The sequence below is a fragment of the Electrophorus electricus genome, chromosome 3 (genome assembly GCF_013358815.1).
Source record: "Electrophorus electricus isolate fEleEle1 chromosome 3, fEleEle1.pri, whole genome shotgun sequence".
Taxonomy (NCBI): domain Eukaryota; kingdom Metazoa; phylum Chordata; class Actinopteri; order Gymnotiformes; family Gymnotidae; genus Electrophorus; species Electrophorus electricus.
Genome location: NC_049537.1, coordinates 10,610,001 through 10,630,421, shown reverse-complemented (window position 1 = coordinate 10,630,421; position 20,421 = coordinate 10,610,001). Strand labels below are relative to the sequence as shown.

Genomic DNA, 20,421 nt, shown 5'->3' with positions numbered 1-20,421 from the left:
TGCAGAGAGCGCAATCGTGCTACATTGGAAATTAAATATATGCTGATAGTTCTGTCAGTTGTGAAATATTTCGCAGTCACGGCGTGTAACGATTATGTCTTGTAACTTTCAGCGCAGTTTTATTCGCGTCGAGCGAGTTATTTCTTCATATATAAGGCACCCAGTTTAAAAAAAAAACATCACACGGACACCTAGCAGCATTTGAACTGATTTAATATATCCGTCAGATTTTGACCGTTGTGTATTAATTCAAAGCTTTCCTTTTTGTGAAATAACCAAATGCGCCATCTAAGCAGAAATGATGGGCATCAATAAAGTGAACGGCCAGGAACCGTGCAAACAAATCAATATCCCTGTCCAATCCTATGCCAGGTCCCTAAAGACCGACACTTCATGTTCCATTCATAGCTGAGTTAAGGTGGGGCTGACCCTACCTCTAATGTCGTAGTCCCTGGTATGGGGCCCCGGAGACCCCGTGTAGCTATGGATAGACAGCTGCTATGTGGGTAACCCAGGCTCAGGGTATTCCCTTTAGCGCTGAATAGAATTTTTACAAGAAGAAAGAATAATCCCTTTATGAAAGCACTGAAAATTCCGCGGCTTGTGTATTTAGCAATGTGACAACTGTGTCCATATCCTCATTTACTTCTTTCGGATATCCATTTAGCTACTAGATCTTTCTCTTCGACTGTGAACAGCTCCATCCACCCTCTCACCAAGCATTGCAGAAGCTGACTACGCTTTCCACCCCTCCCCAAAACAAAGACCAGCCCTCTCTTGGTCAACGAAAACGTTTAACCTTTCGTATCCAATAACATGTTGGCTTTTTTTATAAGCAGACAGATTGACAGTTTTCTAACCTATAGCAAAACAGCGGGCTGAGCTTCAACGATAAGTCCCGCCTCGATATTGAGCCCCTGATCGAATGCTATGGAAACCCCGTGGTATGGTTGTGTGTCAGTTTCGCTGGGACCCGCGGTCGATGCCGGTGAGGAGGGGGATGGGCACCACTGCAAATGTTAAGGACCTGAGATAGAATCACAGCCTTGTAACACAGAGAGCTGTGCCTACCCCATATAAATATCGACCATAATTATTGTAAAACAACATTATAAATGGATGCAACCAATAGGAATTCAAAATAACATTCGAAGGAACTGCTATGGCCCAGACAGAAGAGGGTATGAAACTTTCACCCACTGCGTAAGGGACATTAAGAAGTTTGGAAGGTACCCCGGGAGAGGGAGCTACCTCTCGGCTTACATCTTACAGGAAAAGCCGAGGTCGCAAGGAGAGGCCTCGTTGACTGATTCGCCTTGATGTGGGAATATTTAAATACAGACAATTGTCAAAATAGGATATTTATCTGAACTGAGTTGGAATGACGGGCTGGGTAAGTTTACATGTTTTTGCCATGATTATTCTGCAGCCAGTACCTTGTAACGAATCACTAATGGTCAAAGTTACAGCATAACTTGTCAGCTTTAGTTAGTCTAGCTAGCTCTGGGTGTTTGCGTGTGAGCTGTTGCAAGATCTCTTCAGTCCTGTGTTATCTACATAAGCATTCGTTTGGAGGCATTTATGTACAACCAGTTTTCACTGTAACATTAGTTACATGTTCGTCTAACTAGCTAATGTCCAAGTTAGCTAACTAGCTCGTTAGCTAGCAATTTGGCTAGCAAATAGTGTTTCTTGCTTGTTACAACCAGTATTTACAATACTGTGGCCAGTTCCTCGTGCTATGAGAGCTGCATTTTTTTTATAGGACCTGACGATGTAAACATTTACTGTTTGTATCTTTATTGTTGTGTTTGTGTGCACTTTCGTATCAATACATCATGCTTAGTGGTGTCAATACGACAAAATGTGTTTAGACATATTTAAAAAAAATACATAATCAGTCGTTTTAATGTTGTTCATAAAGTACCTATCTATCTAGCTAATAAACTAAGCAGTTTCCTTTTAGTTCGATAGCATTAGCTATCCTAGATTAAAGAATACTTGCTCTCTAAAAAGATCATTCGATTATTAATCTTGTACCTTACATTCAAACGGTCATTTCGTCCCATCTTTGTCAGGCATTGGGCTTTGGAAACCATGGAGTATTATTATTATTAAGCTATTAAGGATTTTAGCATATGAAGTGGAATCCTGGGTCATTTGAGAATGTCTAGTTTGATTTGCTTTTGCACTGATCACGTTTTTGTTTGTCTAATTGCAAGAAGCTCGATATATATTTTGAAGGAGTTACTCTGGTTAGCTAGCCAGTAACCTTAGTGTTCGGGTCAGAAGAGCCAAGTTGTATACCAAACTGTATGTCCAGTTGTAAGATATGGTAATGTTTTGAATTCTCTCGGAAGGCAGTATTGTCTGTGGTTGACGAAGCAATATGTCCGAGATATAACTAACTGGGTTTTTCCCGTAATGTTGGACGTTCCATATACATTATGAATATTCTGGTCTAAATGATTTCGACTAATTGAATATTTTATTATTATTTATTTAATAATTTGCTTTAGTAGTAATACTCTCTATATTCCTGTTTATTGGTTTACTGTGCTCCATGTTGTACTGAAATATGTAAACTATATATTCACTTTAGCTCCCTTAAGTTTAAGGACGCTCAGATTTGGTGTCTTGCTTTGAACTTTTCTCTCTTTCAGAAGATAACATAATGCCAACTCTTAGAACGGTGACTTGCTTTTCTCATCACCCCCATCCCCACCCCCACCCCCACCCCCACCCCCCAAATCTCTTCGGCGACGGCGATGAGAAATGGGTGGTATTTCTAAGGGGAGCTCGCGTTTCCTTTTTTAGCCTCCATTTTTATTTCAACAACAAGTGAGTTGAAACGACAGGGGAGAGGGCGAGCGAGGGTGGAATGGCTAACGATTCGGTTCTTCTCTCCTCCTCTCCAGCTGGGAGTATCCTATTTAATTATTATACGAACTAACCCTTTTACTTCACGTCTTTATAAAGAATGGCCCCAATAGACGATTTCATTGTCCCAACACAAAGTTCTGGGCTGGGTTTATTTGTGTATAATGTGTCGTTATTTTAAGTCTAGCCAGATTTAATTCTTAAACGTTTGTCTATCTTGTTCCACCATTAGAGCTATTTAGCGTCCGTTACAAAAAGCGTGTTAAAATAGTGCAATACTATATGGCCGATAAACGCATTTTATTCGTTTGTTTAAAATGACACCGTGGCTACTTGCCATGGTAGGTCACGTCAAGCTGGCTAATAGCTCATTTCGATCTTCCCAGGACCCCTTGTTTCATTGACCGTGTACAAAGGCTGTCCAGAATAGTGCCTGAAATATTTGGTACTGCTACGCAGCAGGTACTTTTCGTAGATGAGCACGAATCCTAAACACATCGAAAGAGATTTTCGCTTTAAAAAAGCTAACGACAAGACTTGATTACGGATAACGTTTGTATTGTCATTGTCGAGATATCTGAGGCCAAATACGTAAGCGAGTGTTTCGCATTTTGCTCAAAAGCCGATGCAAGTGCGGTGACGCTGTAGTGTGACGCCATGTTCAGAAATACTGTTGTTTTGGGGAGCTGTGGGAAAACTTGGATGTTACCTCAGAATTATGAAATGGCTTAGAAATATCAGTGGATAGTTGTTTTAGGTTTTATAAAGCACAAACGCAATAAGTAAGGTAAAGGTGACGGGCCCCAAACGTTGTCATCCGGAGTGAAATGGAAACGTGTGGTATACATAGTTTTAGAACTAATCTGACAACCAGTGCCTGTCACAGACAGACAGACAGTCTTTATAACCCCCACCTCTCTCCCCCTTCACTTTTCATGTGTGTGCATAGTCACATTTGATTGATCCCACCAAACATTTTTTGAACATGTTTCCATGTTATTTCAGTCACTGCTGCTGTTTTGGCCGATCCCAACCACGTGAAATTTGAGCTCTCTCCCTCACTCACCCGACTTGTTATCTAACCACACTGCTTTGTGAAGAGACAATGGACAAATCGGCCTTAAGAAGACAAAATTGTAGAGCACAAATGACTCAAATCAAAATGTAACAAATGTACACTTATAAAATAGCTTGTTTTTGAAGTTTGTTTAATTTCCTGAATCTCAATCCTTTTTCGTCTTAAAGAATTGTGAATTTTTCATTACTATTTTAGTGATGCATTGCTGTCAGTGCAGCAAACCAAAAGTGAAAGAAGATAATGTTTCAGATTTTGACATAGTACTGTTAAATTCTAGTCACGGATTGGATTTCCACACGTTTATACCTGTAGTGTTGCCCCCGAAGTGAGCCTCTTCTCCCCCTCCCCCTCTTGGTACTGATACATGACGATCTGAAGGAATGTTCAGTCACAGGGGGCAGGTCTTAGTTCTCCCTCCCTCTGTCTCTCTCTCAAGTTCATTCTCTTGTCGCTCGCTTTCTTATTTATAGTAGAGCTCTCTTCTGTCCTGGGGCGACTTTAAATTAAATTATTATTATTTTTAGATAAATACTTGAATACATGAAACAAAAGGATGTGAGCAAATATGTTAACTGAATTTGTACACGAGTTGTTACAGAGGAAGTTGGGTGAAAGGCCACAAATATGGTGGTAAATGTGTGACGATTATGCAACTGTCCTCTAATGTGGCCTGTTCAGGAATGGTTTATTGGTCACAGAGAGTCTGAGTTTGAAATATGATGCTGGTCCACTGCCAGTGGAGAGAGACAGGATTCCAGCAGAGGAAAGGGGGGTGAGGGGTGGCAGATTTACAGGAAGGGATATGAGGAAGAGGCTAAGTAGTTGAATTTATACTTATTGTTTACAACTATGCTACGTGTTTTTGCTCTAGGTTCTGTGTATACATTTTAATCAACTGAACAAAAAAAAATGTATCAAAATAAAAGGGTTATTTTTCAGCTTTACCGTGATCATTCAAAAGTTAAGATTTGCTTGTGTGAAGGAGAGCAAGTCAGACCCCTATGTATGTTATTCTATAACTTTAATGTTCATATGACTGCGTCTGCAGTACAATACTTGGCTCTGACACTCAGTAGCTGCCCTGAGTATCTGTGTCCTATGGATAGTACCACAGGGTTAAAAACATGGCGCTCTGACTCCTGCCTCCCTGTTGTTTTATGATTGGAGCAGTTTCTGAGTTTCTCAGCCTATCACAAGAGGTGTGTCCATAGATTGGTCTCTGCATACGCACATATGTTTGTGTTTTAAGGTTGGTGGGGGTGTTGTTTTTATGGCTTTGGTCCATGTTTTTCTGTGTAGTGAAGAGCAACGTTCTTGAAAGAATAACAGAGCAGTGGAAAAAAATTACAGGACAATTTGAATCCTTTCCCCCTTCCTCTCTCATTTGCCTCAGGTGTAATCTGATAAACACTAGGCTGAAATGGAGAGATCTTTAACTATTCCTGTAATTCAACAGCCATCACGGTTTTTGTATTTTGTGTCAATGTCTGTGTCTATATAAACTCTCACTTTGAGCCCATGTCCCTATCTGTCTTTCTCTTGTGTGTCCATATAGGCACGTAAGGAACATGCTTCCTGATCTTTTGCTTTCCCTCCCTTTTTTCTTGCTTTACTTTTTTGTAGAACTGAAGCAGCCATTTTAGTTCCAGAGTATGTATTTTGTGAGTCTTACTACTCTGTTCATACTGCCTCAAGATCAAAGTTGTTATCTGATTTGTTGTTTTAACGGAGCAAATGGTGGTTAGGTGCTGCATGAAGCATTTTGACAGAAAGGGTGTTGTCATGACATGGAATGCAAATATATTTTAAAACTGTGTTCTGGTTATATATTAGTGCTCAACTGTGCTGGAAATGTTAGTTCATATAAAAGTCCCTGTGAACAGCATGATAAAGAAAACAGGGCTTATTATTATTTAAGCTTGAATTTTTTACATTTAAGAAGTGATATAAATATTAAAAGTTATCTGGTTGTTTTATGCGATTCTTTTTACATGTGGTGGACTTTATTCTGGTTCAGTGTTTAAGGCATTGCAGTGTTGTCTTGCCTGAGAGTGAGGTAAATTCTGCAACTATGGTTATACAGACCAGAGAGCAGAAAATGTAAAATTATAACTTTTTCCACCTTATGAACTTCCTCCTAGTCCTTTCAGGAAAGGAAATATGCATAGCAGAATAGCAGAATAGCCAACCAGATTGCATTACATTTATTTGTTTGAACAACACAAATGACCTGGAAAAGCTGCTGCTGCTGATGATTGCTCTTTGCGGATTGTTTTAGGTTATGACCAAGGAGGTTTTGTACCATATAAAGATATTTTAAGAAACATGTTTGATCAGTAAAGGGCCACAGAGAGGTGTGTTGACTGTTGCAGCATTTGCGTCTGAATTAGCTGAATCCATTATCTTTAACCTCAGTTAAACCACATTACTCCATTGAGCCTTCAGAGCTGTAGATTCCATCTGGTCATAAAGCCAGTCTTAATCTTTTAGAGTCTAGAAGAATGTGGGGGAAAATTGGGGGGGGGGGTATGAACGGCAACTTTTAAGCTTTTCTTATTTTAAAAGCCAAAGGTGGCTCTGGACAGAATAGACACAGGGAGGGTAAAGACTGGACAGGAAGAAACAACGTAATGGGCGGGATCTCAGTGAGTCATGGGGTTGGTTTGTTGTTTGTTTTAACTTTCTCTGCTAAGAGAGATGATGTCATTTTTGTGTGTGCCTGAGCATGTTCCAGACTAGGTATTGGTGATGGGTCGAGCTCTGTTTCAAGTACTAGGACAATGGATTTTTTTTTTTGAATGGATGCAGCCAAGCCCTTTCTTTAGTATTTTTTTTCTTTCAGAATGAATGATCAAAATAGAATGAAGTGCACTGGGCTTTATTTATTCTGCTGAACAATGTTTCTATATAGAAAGCTGTGAAGGTTCTGTATGCTGTGTTTGTTGCAAACATAGAAGCAAAACATTTGCATTGGTGGCCCGTTTATTTCACAGCCTACATTATAGGCTTGGTGGAATGTGATAAATCAGATACAGAATAATTGCTATTAAACTTGTCATCAGCTCTGCATGTGGAGGGAGAGGAATGTTAAGATTATGAATTAATAAAGGGAAAAAAATAATTCACAAAGCAATAGTATTGCTACACCCTGAGAACTTAAGATATTAATGAACTTTGGCAAACGGGGAATAAAGGCTTCACAAGCATACAGTTAATTAAGAAGAACTATGCCATTAATTTATTTTAATTACTCATCATGACTTGTTTGGTTCAATGCTAATTTTCCTTAGCTGCACAATCAGCAGACATGTTATTAAAAACGCCTCATATCTAGTCACTGACACTTTCTTACACCTGTCTTGCAAGTGTATTTTATATGTGTGCCATTGAATGAAACCCAGCATGTACAAATTCACCAGCTACTCTAATGCCTTTAATCATTGGTCAGTTTCAGATCACAGCAACACAGCTGATCAGATATCATTTCAGAACTAGACCGTTCTCAACAAAGTATAAACACATTAAATTGCACAAAACGTATATAGAATTGCACAGTTGGTTACAGCACGGAGGCGTGGTTGTGGGAGCTCAGCTGATACACATATATTAGGCACAGCGGTGTTAGTGATGGTTTGGCAGGCGTCAATGTCATTGCTCGGTCCAGAGTGATCCTCTGGACAGAAGCTGACCATTGATGAAAGCTGAAGATATCTAACACTAATTGTGAAAGGCAACAGATGGGTTATAGACTGTAACTGTACACCTGCAAAGTGTTTCTTTAAAAAGTGGGTGGTAAGTAAATGTTCCTTGTTGGTTCACTTATTCTGCTTTGCTTCCCTTTCTCTTGCACTGTCCTAGCATCCAACTATGCTAATAACTATTTTCATGCTTTATTCTGGACTCAGGACCACTTGCTGTGTGAGTTTGGTATGTTTTGTCAAGTGGAAAACTTTTTTCTCCCTGTTTTTAAGTCTTCCTGAAATCAGCAGCCTGGTGTTCACCTGAAGCGAACCTCTGGTGCACTCCACATTGCGTGTCGATACTATACACTCCCAGCACCACGTGTGGGGTTGGACGATTGGTTCATTTTGTAACGTGATTGCTTTGACTTATCGCTCATCACTTCCCTTTTCAAGAGTTACAGTGGCATGAAATGCAGTGTATTAAAAAAAGTGGTGTTTTTCACTGCTTGAGTGTGTGTATTCAAGAAAATAAAAGCAGTAAATGGGTGAAAACGTGACTTATGGAATTGCGCAGATGGTCCATAGATCTGATGGAATTCTTCTGTGTGAAAGTAAACAAGAGTTAATGAGCCCATCCCCCTGCCCAGCCCAGAATGGTTCTGGATGCAGACTCAGAAATTGAATACAACTGTGAAAATACTCAGAGAGATAAAAAATCTGAAGGAAGCATGTAAGGGTGGTAAGGGAAGGCAACCAAGACAAATTGATGGGGAATGAGGGGTGAAAGTAGGCGTAAGGAAGGAGAGAAAGGAGGCTTGTGTTGCTTGTTTTATGACCTTATCTTCTCCTCTCTAAAATGGCCTCTGTCTTCCTCAACGTGTGTGAGAGAGGGAGAGGGAGAGAGGGGGGGAGGGAGAGGGAGAGAGAGAGGGGGGGAGAGAGAGAGGGGGGGGAGAAAGAGGGGACAGAAAGAAAGCGAGCCTGTCAGTAATTTGAGCCCAGTGTTCAGGAGAGACTGACTGACTGAGGGAGTTGGTCAGAGGAATAGAGGGAGGATAGGGGCTGGCACTTACAAAATCCTTTTCTTTCCCAGTCATTAGGCAAGTCATGCTACCATGGAAATTATTATTCCTCTTTTTCACAGATTTTGGAGTTGTGTAATTTAAGGATAACAGAAGCACCCAGTATGAAGTGATCTCCTGTGCAGACATTGTTTCTCCATTGATAAGTTCATTGGACTGCCTCTGTATGTAGAGGTCTATTGATGGTGTCTCTTTTCTGCACTCACATTGCTTCTCTTGCACATTCTCACCATAATTAGCAGTATAGAATTGCCTGATGATGGATAAAGGTTCTAGTATGGTAGCTACTCAAAATGGCTGTGTGTGTTTGTGGTTCAGACTTCATTCTTTCTTGTTTCTCAAGCAACTCAAGTATGTTGTGTAAGGAGGAGTGTCTCGATTACCTCTTTAAACTCTGAAAAATCTGTGGTGGTGTTTCCCAACTTTATGGACACTTGTTTTCAAGGAAGTTACACAATGATGCCATGAATGACCTGAGTGTTGCCTGACTTCAATTAGAAGAACTAGTAGTGATTTATGTCCATCTTAGAGCAGTCACTGTCTAGCACCAGGACTAATGCCTCACAAAAAAAGCAGAGATGTGTGTGGGTGTGTGTGTCTGTGTGTGTTCTGTTTTAGGTACATGTTTTCAGTGACCATAAGCCATCTGCTAAGTGTTCCTCCTCCAGCATATTAGCTAGTTGAGACTTTGTGAATGCTCATGTTCTGCTGCTGCTGTCCTGAATGTGAACTTGTCCAGCAGATGACCATTTGTAAGATGAATGCGTTTCTTATATCAGGAAAAGAGCAGATCCCATCCATTGACACCACCAACAGATCTGCACTGTGGAGTGGGGAATCGGCGTATGATCTAGTTGATCTACTTGGCACCAGTACAATAACCAGGTTATGTCAAGTCAAATTGAATTACATGAAAAAAAAAATATATAGGGAAACATTTTGGGAAACTTTATAATAAGTTTATTAGCCACACACACAAAAAACAAACAAACAAAAGAAAAGCAAAGCAATGATGTGAACATGGTTTGGCAAACTAGCTAAGAGAGTAATGCTGTGCTACTGCTGTTCACAGAACCACAGGTACTTCCAGGTGGAGGGAACCAACTTGCATATCACATCATTATCCACCAGTCAGAATCTCTGACAGGGAAATGTATCCCAGGGATCCCAGTTGATATTATTTTTGCTAATGACTGCTCTCATTTTCTTACACCACAAACATGACTCAGCAATTAAAACTGAAATTACGTGATTGTTTTTTTGTCTAGAATAAACAGGTTGCATCACTTCCCAGTGTTGTAAAACATTGTAAAGTCATGCACAAGCAGAAGAGAGTAGATGCCATAGAGAAAATGGCAAACCCTAAATGTGTAGTGATATTTTGGATTTGAACAAGTCCTGGTTTAGTCCATACCTATCACACCATCTCATTTCCCTTCTGAGGGTAGCTTTGTAACTGTTGCATACAGGGCTACCAAGGCCTTATTGTTTGTATGGTCAATGATTAATGAGAAAATAAAGAATTAATTACCTCAGAAGTTGTTTGATTTTGGTTCTTGTCTGTTTTCCCATACATTTTAATATAAAATCAGTTTTACAGTTTTACATCAGCTGCTTTCCATTTCTTTTGTAATGTATAAGTGAAGTAGAACAACACATTCACTCAGTTCCATAAAATATTTATGGAATGTCATGCAAGTGAAACAACCGATTGTCAAAATGTCAGCATTACCCTTTATCTGAATGTAAATCCATGTCCTGCTTGTTGGTTGTGCTGATGTCTGAGTGATGTAGTAGTCTACTTGTTACACTGCTGATTTATGACAGGGTTAAAGAAGTTAAGGCGACACATCGTTGGCTTGCTGGTGAAATGGTGTTAGGGCTGGTAGCTCGCTTCAACAGAGTCCTTGTCTACCGTCACTATGGGCTGTTAGCAACCGTATCTACGGGGACGTGTTTTAGAACGCCATGCATGTAGGTGCTAAGATGGTTCCTGATAGGAAGTGAAAAAATGTCTAGATGTTTGTCAGTAATCTGAACCTAAACCTTGAAGAAAGGTTTGTCATTGTATTTGCATTACTGAAACTGGCTACATCAGAATCAGTGGTTAAAGTTAAAAATTTGGTTTAGTGAATTTAAAGTGTGTGTGTGTGTGTGTGTGTGTGTGTGTGTGTGTGTGTGTGTGTGTGTGTGTGTGTGAGAGAAAATATGTCTTGGTTCCTTGGTTGAATGCTGAAATGTTGTGTGTTTGGCTGTGTGTTTATTTCATATCCCGTTTTATATAATCTCTTCTTCCTAATTGCCTTATTCAATGTTACATATGTATTTACTTTATTTCTCATTGAAATGTACTGCTAAAGAACAGTAGTTTTATGTGTTTTCACTTGACATTGACTGACTCAAATGAAAGCTGACAGAATTTGTGTTGTGTTGAAGCTGTAGATAGGAATGCTCTCTAAGGGCACTTAAGTGACATTCCAATCACAGACACAAACATACCGCAGCGTATATTTAATTAGACACTGATGTGGCAAGGGATTTTGACAAGCTGAAAGATTAGCACAACCAGAGCTGTACTGACGAATACCAGTCAGTGATTCCAATGTCTTGCTTAATATTTTTTAAGAAACAGATCCTCTCCTCTACTCCTTTCACACCAGCCATTGGATTGTTCTGTGTGTGAACATGCATTTGTGAGGTTCTCAGCATAAAATGACAGCCATGCCTTAACTGTCTGGCATGCAGCTCTGCCCCCTTCTGTAAAGTGGAGGGACTGCATCTTTTGCCATGTCAGGCATGCCATGTTTATGTATAACACAGCTTAGTGATGGGGTGTGCACGCAGTCTGTCTATGTGGTTTAGGTTAACCGATGTACTTTGTAATTGTACTGATGTACTTTGTAATAGTCAAACCTCTCTTTATAGACTAAAGCCTATTCTATTCGATTTTCCACTTTGAGCAGTACTTGCTGTTTCATTACTGGGCTTATTTTTTTTGTTAGTGCACTGGCCCTGTGACAGACTAGCATTGCTGCTACTGCTATGGTGAATTAAAGCACCTAACATCTAAGATATGTGTTTACATCTGTGGGACACACTGTTAAATGAGAGGGGTCCTGGTGCTCACACATTCTGTCTTGTTCTATCAGTGTATAAATAATTTGCTGGAGTTTTTGGAGTTTAGTAGAATATTTTAGTTGAAAATCAGAGTAAAGTTTAGCTATAATACATGCAGTTTATGACTAAATGACATTAACCCTATTGTCTGAATCCATTTTCGACTTCAAATTTTTGTGCTTATAAACTGTCCTTTGTGATGCTCTAAGGCATATAATGTTAAGACATTAGGAGCATCATTTCTAGGAAGCAGGCTATAGGTAAGGAACATTTTTTTTTGCTGGCGGTTTATCTGATAGCAGAAGAGAACTTTCCTGTTAAACTGTTGGTTAGTTCTGGGAAGGAACACCAGGCCAGTGAGTAACTGCTGTAGAGTGATGTCATCTCAGAAGTGTGTGGTGTGTGCAAAGGCTGGACACCGTAACCTCTAAAACCATGCTGTGTGTGTCTGTACAAATCTGTTCCACTCATGAACCTAATTTTGTGTGTGTGTGTGTGTGTGTGTAGTTTAATGACTGGATAGTTTCTGGTATATTGGTGCAGGGATGTTTTTCATTAAAGAATAACAAATAACACATTTAATTTTCATTAAGGCTGCCAGTAAGATCATAGTAGATCCAAAATATTCAGAGCGACAGATTAGCTCTTCCTGCTGTTGATCCAAAATATTCCGAGTGACAGATTAGCTCTTCCCGCTGTTGATTTTCACCTCCCTTTCTTCTCTGGCTTCCTCTGTACTCTCTCCAGGTCTCCTGATGTGCGTGAGGTGCTGTGAGTGGCACTGCGGCGCCCCGCCTCTGGTGTGCTCTGTCGCTGCCATCCGGACCTCGTGATCCCTTCCTCCCTCCTTCCCCCTCCTCTCCTCCTCTCCCCCTGCCCCTCCATCCCTCTCCCCTCCCCCTTTACCCCCCCTCCCCTGCGGCGCTGTGCTTGAAGTCATGAGCATAGCAATCGCACTGGGAGTCACCACACCTGAGACACCTTACACAGACATGGCCGCCGGTTCAGAGTGAGTACAAACATATTTCCTATGTGTGAGGGAGAGAAGACAGACAAGGTTGAAGTTTAGTGGAACATTTATTTAAGAATATGCCTCTCAATCTCCTAAAGATGAGGCTCCAGGAAGAGAGGGTGGAGTTGGGAAGTGTAGTCTGCTTTTACTAGTTTCTGTGGTCACAGAGGTCTTGGTCCATCAGTTTGGTGTGAGCTACCAATATTTCAGCTTTGTGTGGCAATTCTTGATGGTTACAAGTCATGAAACAAATTGATGCTATTCGTCTGTTTAAAAAATAATTAGGCCTCCTTTGGCTTGGTGTTGAGATGGAAATGTGTGTAAACACTCGAGCCTTAATGCATATATATTCAGACATATAGAATATATGGAGCAAATTGCTAATAGCAGTCAGAGAGTTATTCCCAACATTTATATATATATAAAAAAAACAACTCTAATGGGCAACAGGAGGAAAACCAAACAAATATTAAAAATAAATATTAGCAAATCTTTATCTGTGCATAAAGCAAAGTCTGTAAAATCTACAAAATGTGCAAAATGCAATCAAAGAATAAACATGGGCTTTATGGTCCAATATGGGCTTTATTTAAAAAAATCTCAGCAAACTGCTTTACTAGGTTCTGTGTTAAGGGTGTAAATCTTTTACCTCAAAATGCTTCAATTACAGATCTTTAGGAAATGAGCTGAACATTTTACATAATCACAAATTTCTTCCTGATTCAACTATTTTGGTACTATTCAGAATTATTTAAAGTAAAACACCTAGTAAACACATAACTGGAGGTAGTTGAGTACCACTATGCAGTAGTAGAGTATAAATATTGATTTAGAAGATTTTTAGGTTTGACAGTAAACTGAGCACATGCTTTATTTAATATAAGAGGTCAAATATAATCTCTCTTGACGTTTTCAAAACCAATGTATTAAATTTCCATTGTAAAATCAATGCACTGCTGCCTTATCACACTTATATAGTCTATACACATTTTCTGAAATGGTCTTTGACAGAAGTAGTTAAAAACAAAAAACAGGTGATGGGCTAACATGGTGATGGGCTTAATGGGCCAACATCCCGCCAGTCACCTCACTATGTAGTTTTCACTGCGGTACCGCAACACACCATCTTCCTCAGGATACATAGAGTTGGTTAGTTTTATAGAACTAAAAACAAAAGCAAAAATTTCTCTGTAGCTATAAAAATTAGATTTCTGCTAAAGGTTTTTTTTAGGTTTTTGTAAAATTATTTTGACTTTATTTTGTTTGATAAAACATATTTGATAGTATTATGCAAGCCTTTTGCAGTTCTCAAAGAATAATGCTGAAACAGAAGAGAGTTCCTGTTTGTGGGCGGTGGAGGTTACATAAGATCATTCCATCATCCAGAGCTTCTTAGGCATTTGTCATTTTAGAAGAATGTTGCCTCCTAGTGGTCAGTTCTGTAAACGTCATAAGTCAAAAGACTGCATAGTTGATTGACAGTTATTTGCAATGGCTTTTTTTAAAGATCAATGTTCAGTCCACATGTCTTATTTCGTGTTGCTGTTGAACTGCTGTCAGTCCCGAGTCAGTGGAAGCGACGCCTGCAGTGAACGAGAAGACCTACTCCAACCACAGCTGTGGGAGTGCACAGAGTCATGGCTACCGGGGCCTGCCCTACGCTGTGAGTGTGGCTTCACGCACACTGCCTTACAGGGCTCAGCTGAAAACATGTGCAGCGTCTCTCACACCCTCCTACTAAACACACTCTTAATTATTCCATCATGTAGTCGAACCCTCTTTTCCTTACGGCATTGCAGAGAGTAAAGCAGCATGTATTTAATTATGTCAGTACAACTGCAACCTGCTTGAAGGCACAAAAATAGCTATACTCCAGTTGTCAGTTCTGCAGTAAGATTTGTGATCATAAGCACTAAATAAACCCTACATTTGTTTAACCCCCATTCATTATAAAGTTGGCTTATAGCCAACAACTTTTCACAGACACTAAAATAGCACTCTGCCACTACCAAATCCCGCATGGTTTTGAATGGCATACTCCAAATACACGTTTTTTTTTTCATTCCCATGGTTTTCATTCCCACTATCTTCTTTCCTTCCCTCGTTACTTTCTTTTCCTTCCTTTGTGCCTCATTCTCTCTTGTTTTTTTTCCCCTCTCTCTCTCGCTCTCATACCTAACACAATTCCTAAAAAAATGCAACAGTCTTCTGCTGTGCGTTTTCAGGATCATAACTATGGAGCTCCACCCCCTCCCACCCCTCCCACCTCCCCACTCTCCCAAACCATCATCCCCCGACTGGAGCTCAATGGCGCCCTGGGCTGCCCCCGCCCCCGCTTCCACCCCAACAACCCTGACAACTCAGCCGACAGCGAGAGCTCATCAGAGGAGGAGGAGGGCGCCGTGCCGGCCGGCTGGTGCCGGTGCCAGTGCCGCTTCACACAGGACGGCTACCTCATCAAGTGCGAGAGCTGCAGGTGGGGACGGCATGGCTGGGGCCTCTGGGCATGATGTGGCATTTTAGCTTGGTGTCTCGGGGAGCTACGCAGCCCCCTGTAGGACTGTGTGTGAGACTCAGTTTGCTAGGCTGCTGTGTAGTCAGTGGTTATTACTGTTTGTCTGGTTGCAGTTTTTGGCTTAGTTGAGTTTAGTGCAGTGCAATTGGACTCAGGTTTTGATTGCTGCCTCACTGGTGCTGATGTGTTTAGGGGTCTGGACAGGAGGAAAGGGCTAGATGGACAGCGTCGCAAGCAAGACAATGTGTCGGGTATGAGAGAACACACACACACAAACGCAGAGTAATCCTAATGGGTGTGAGTGTGTGCATCAAGTGTTTTTGTGTCTGCTCTTCCAATAGTGTACTTAACTGTGTGCACGTGTGCATGTGTGTGTCGACAGTAGGAGAGAGCAGCGCTACAGAAAGTGGAGACGAGGAAGTGTCCGCTGCCACAGTGTCGTACACGGCTACTCAGCACACACCCACCAGCATCACTCTCACCGTCAACAGAGTAAAGCGCAGCAAAGCCAAGAAGAGGAAGAAGAGCACAGAAAAAACACGTGCCACCCCTAAAGCCAAGAAGGTCAAGGTACAAATGCTCGCGTACATGCCATCTTCATCTCACCTAGAGGTAGACTCACACAATCATATTCTATACATTCCAGGCAAATTAGATATTGTGTTACTATAAGACATACTCAAATTCTGTGGGGTTTTTTCCCCCACAGGCTTTTAGAGAAGGTTCCAGAAAATCCTTGAGGATGAAGGTAAGCACACATTATGATAGCCATGGAAAAAGGGACATTTTAGGTGAACTTGACTGACATGATCACACACTACCCACCTGTGTCCCAATAGCTTACATCAAACCATGGCAGGTTGGCAGTACAGTGAGTTGGTCTTGTCTGTTGTCAGAGACCTTGGATGTGTGCAGAGGATGGAGCTCATAACCACCACTCAGCACCATTCTTCAGCAAATTTGTTAGTGTATCCACAACAGAGCAGTTTTATTTCAGTTTTAAGCTTTCGCACTATTTTTAAAAATTATTTGTAATTGGTACATGGTGGTGCATTAAAAATGACATTATTCTCACGCAGTCTCTTTCTGTTTTTATCTGTCGTTGCTTCTGTCCCTGTCTAGAACTCCACCAGCGAGGCGAGCGTGTTGGACGAAAACACAGCTGAAGGCTGGGAGACGCGGATCCGCCAGTGGACGGACCAGTACGAGGAGGCCCAGGTCAACCAGTACAGCGCTGACGTGCAGACACTGCTGCATGTCCATCGCTCCGCCTCCAAGGGCTCACCCAGTTCTCCTGCACTCACCATGGACACCATCAACCGCACAGAGTTGGCCTGCAACAACACCGTGCTCAGCTCACAGATGCAGGTGCAGCGCCATCGCCCCTTCAGCCGTGCTGCCCTCCACTTCATTTTGGGGAATCTGAGTACTGAAATTGTGTGTTTGTGTTTGTATAGTTACAGCTGGGTCGTGTGACACGCGTGCAGAAACACAGGAAAATCCTACGAGCTGCGCGGGATTTGGAGCCCGACACGCTCATCATCGAGTACAGAGGCAAGGTCATGCTCAAACAGCAGTTTGAGGTCAACGGCCACTTCTTCAAAAAGTGAGTCTGTTCCCATGTGTTTCGTGTATGTAATATCAGTTCTTTTAGAAGGCATTCTTTGTATAGTTCCATACTGGTCAGCATTTTATTTAAAATAATTTTGCAGAAATGGATGAGTTTTTGGCCATCCTCCAGCACTCCCTGTTTCCATAAAGATTTTGTATGTGCTTCTGCCCTGTAGGCCCTACCCATTTGTCCTGTTCTACTCCAAGTTTAACGAGGTGGAGATGTGTGTGGATGCACGGACATATGGTAATGATGCTCGCTTCATCAGGAGATCCTGTACACCTAATGCTGAGGTCAGTACACAGAGCCGATGATGCCAGTAATAACTGGTTGGAGACTTTGTATTTGTTTAATTAATGATTTAATAATAAAGTTTTATTAGAAAAGTTATAAACTTGAAACTTCTGAGGTAAATATACTTACAGTTTGGCTTCTTCTCCCTTTCTCTCCCTCGGACACACGTTTTGATATAGGTGCGGCATATGATTGCAGAGGGAATGATTCACCTGTGTATCTATGCTGTCACTCGCATCTCTAAAGACTCTGAGGTCACTATTGGCTTTGACTACGAGTTCAACAGCTGGTCAGTGTTAAGTCCTCTAGTTTATTTCTCATCCTAAATGCTAGCTTACTACATTTCTTAAGGGTGCAGCTGGAGTCATAATACCCATCAAAGTAAACGCCTTGTTGCTGGAAACATAATGGCCATCTTGTGTTCTGTGTGTCTCTTTTCTGGCAGTAATTATAAGGTGGACTGTGCATGTCATAAAGGCAATCAGAACTGCCCAGTTCAGAAACATAACCAGAGCCCCCTCGAGTCTCTGCTGCCCCCACCACATAACCCTCTGCTTGCCCTTCCGGGGGCGGAGACTCGCAGGAGGCGTGCCCGGCGGAAAGAGCTAGAAGGGAGTGGTGTCATTGGGGGTGTTTCTGATGAAAGCAACCAGCTCCTGGATGAACCTGGGGAGGCACATGGAGCTAGTGATGCAGAGGTGGGTGTGTGCATGCGCATGCAACTCTGCAACTCTTATGTTGGCCTGCTTTGTCACACTGTTGTACTATTAACATATGACATCATATAGAGGGTCAGAACTGAACGCTGCAGCTCTCCAGATGATGGTGATTATGATGGCTTTGCTTTGCCTCTGTAGGAGGGTCTGGTAGATGGACTGAAACGGGAGGAGGGGCAGGAGGACGTAGATGAAATTGGAGTCCTCATGCCAAACAGACGGGTAAGGAGCACTACAGGAGGAGCTTTCCACAGACAGCTTGGCTCTTCTCTGACTGATCTCAGACCGCTTGGCGCCCCAATGCTGTTTGTTACCTTTGTTCTCTCCTACAGTCCCGAGAGGACCGGAAAGCTGAGGCCATCATGCATGTGTTTGAGAACTTGGAGAAGAGGAGGAAACGTGGCTCTCAGGGCACGGAAAGGGGTGGCCCTGATGACCTGAAACAGGAAGGGGTGGAACCTGAGGAAGGTGGGGTCTCCTCCCCCAACCCTGGTCCAAATGCAGGCACATTGGGAGGAGTCAGCACGCGGCGCACCTCATTCGCTCCTGTGAGACGCTGCGGCTTTTATGAATCTTGCTCTGATCTTGCTCCCCCATCGCCTTTGTTTAACCATTTTGTTCTTTCGTTTTGTCTTCATCCCTAAGGACCCAGCAGTCGCCTCAGTTGAGTCGGAAAGGGTCCCCTCTGCCGCCCTCGCCGCCCCCAAACCTCCCCCCGCCCGCTCCTCCAAACCACGGCCCAAGAGCCGCATCTCCCGCTACCGGTCGGGCTCGGCCCAGCGGGCACGGCGCCAGCGGCAGGCCCTGCTGGCACAGCAGGCGGCCGAGGCGAGTGCAACTATTGGAGGGGAGGAGGGGGGCAGTGCTGCTGGCCCGGGGGAGCTGGGGCCCGGGGACGGCGCAGTGGGGCCCGGACAGCCACAGGATGGGGAAGGCAGTGGAGCACCTTCTGTAGCGCCGGGCAGCAAGGCCAGTGTTAGATACCCCAAAACCAAAAAGGTATGAGATTGTTACTCTTAAGTGCTTTACTGACTGCAGGGGGTGCTGTTGGTCTTCCTTTTTCCCCACTGAACCTTGGAAATGAATGTTGTGTTGAGAACTTTTCAAACATTGGTTTGAAGAAGATTTTATTTATTTTAAAGGCAGTTAATAGTTCTTCATACCTCCTGGTCACTCCAACCATTCCTAACCAATTACTTGAAAATATTAAGCAAACATGCAAACAAAAAAGAATGAATTGAACCTGACCGTTTAGATTTTTTTTGTACTAAAGCTGCGTAATAGCCCCAACAGCATTCTAACCCAGTTGCTGTTCTCCGCCCTGCTGTTTCAGTACCTTGTGACAGAGTGGCTAAATGACAAGGCTCCAGAGAGGGTGGAGGAGCCCGTGGAGCGGCCCCTGCGTATCACCACCGACCCCACAGTGTTGGCCACCACGCTCAACATGCTGCCAGGCCTGGTGCACTCCCCCCTGATCTGCACCACCCCCAAACATTATGTGCGCTTTGGCTCGCCCTTCAACCCTGAGCGGCGGCGCCGGCCCCTCACCGTTGACCCCGCCTACGGCTCCTGCAAGAAGGTGAGCGAGAAAAGATGCTGTGCTCAGACACTCCTCAGCACTTTGTTTTTCAGAAAGTGTTGGTGAGAGTAAAAAGTTGCATTTATAAGATGGCTGTTTGGTTGTGGTGGTGTTTTAATTTGGACACTGAATACCCACAAGTAGTTTTGCTATAGTGGCATACTTATTTCATGTATGCGTGTGCGTGTGAGTAGAGGTGGATAAAGCAGGCGCTGGATGAGAGCATGTCATCTGGTTCTATGGAAGATGGCACCAACTCCACCTCTTCACACCAAAGTAACAGCAGCTGCACGGCCTCCTTTCCCTCCAGACCCGGTAGGGCCTTGCTATTCACAAACGTCTCACTTCGTTTTTCGCAAATAGTTCACCAATTTCCCCCTGTAGCATATGTTTTGATAATTCCTCTCATGGCACATGCAGAAGTGACGGCACCCTTTAAAAAGAGGAAGTCAAAGTATGCAGCTGAGACGGTGGCCCCACCTCCTGACCTTCTGCTGCGACCCCTGTCCCCCATCACGCCGCCGCTGCCCTCTGAGCCCTCCCTGAGCGCGCTGCACCCGCCGCTGTCATCATGCTCGCTGTATTTAGGGGCTGAAGAGGAGAGGCAGAACGGCGGCATGCTGCCCTTCTCTCCTCTCACGTCCCTCCCCGCCAGTCGATGCAACACACCTCTGCAGTTTGAGGTACAAACGTGTTGGGACTTTGAAATTCTCACATATTCATGAATTTGCAGTATTAACAAGTACATCAAGCGGTATAAACTTATAGCTTAAAACAAGACAAATGTACATCCACGTGGCTGCCGGGGAAGCTAGAATAGAAAGGCCCTGTATTCGGGTAAGCCAGCTGAGCA

General features: G+C 42.7%; 1 protein-coding gene across 3 annotated transcripts in view; it reads left to right on the top strand.

Annotated features, from left to right (window-relative positions):
* The first annotated feature begins 979 nt into the window (after window positions 1–979).
* setd5 (SET domain containing 5) overlaps window positions 980–20,421 on the top strand; it is a 25,861-nt gene continuing 6,419 nt past the window's right edge. For 2 of the 3 annotated variants that reach the window (XM_035524338.1, XM_027016759.2), the window contains exons 1-18: window positions 980–1,393; window positions 12,588–12,849; window positions 14,413–14,515; window positions 15,078–15,328; window positions 15,560–15,618; window positions 15,750–15,937; window positions 16,077–16,115; window positions 16,490–16,735; window positions 16,825–16,973; window positions 17,155–17,272; window positions 17,453–17,562; window positions 17,719–17,971; window positions 18,131–18,211; window positions 18,322–18,537; window positions 18,635–18,988; window positions 19,323–19,568; window positions 19,763–19,883; window positions 19,989–20,251. In XM_035524338.1, the coding sequence (XP_035380231.1) occupies window positions 12,779–12,849; window positions 14,413–14,515; window positions 15,078–15,328; window positions 15,560–15,618; window positions 15,750–15,937; window positions 16,077–16,115; window positions 16,490–16,735; window positions 16,825–16,973; window positions 17,155–17,272; window positions 17,453–17,562; window positions 17,719–17,971; window positions 18,131–18,211; window positions 18,322–18,537; window positions 18,635–18,988; window positions 19,323–19,568; window positions 19,763–19,883; window positions 19,989–20,251 (2,868 nt within the window). In that variant the 5' untranslated portion in view covers window positions 980–1,393; window positions 12,588–12,778. The remainder of the gene's footprint in view (window positions 1,394–12,587; window positions 12,850–14,412; window positions 14,516–15,077; window positions 15,329–15,559; window positions 15,619–15,749; window positions 15,938–16,076; window positions 16,116–16,489; window positions 16,736–16,824; window positions 16,974–17,154; window positions 17,273–17,452; window positions 17,563–17,718; window positions 17,972–18,130; window positions 18,212–18,321; window positions 18,538–18,634; window positions 18,989–19,322; window positions 19,569–19,762; window positions 19,884–19,988; window positions 20,252–20,421) is intronic. The other variant, XM_035524337.1, reaches the window with a different exon arrangement.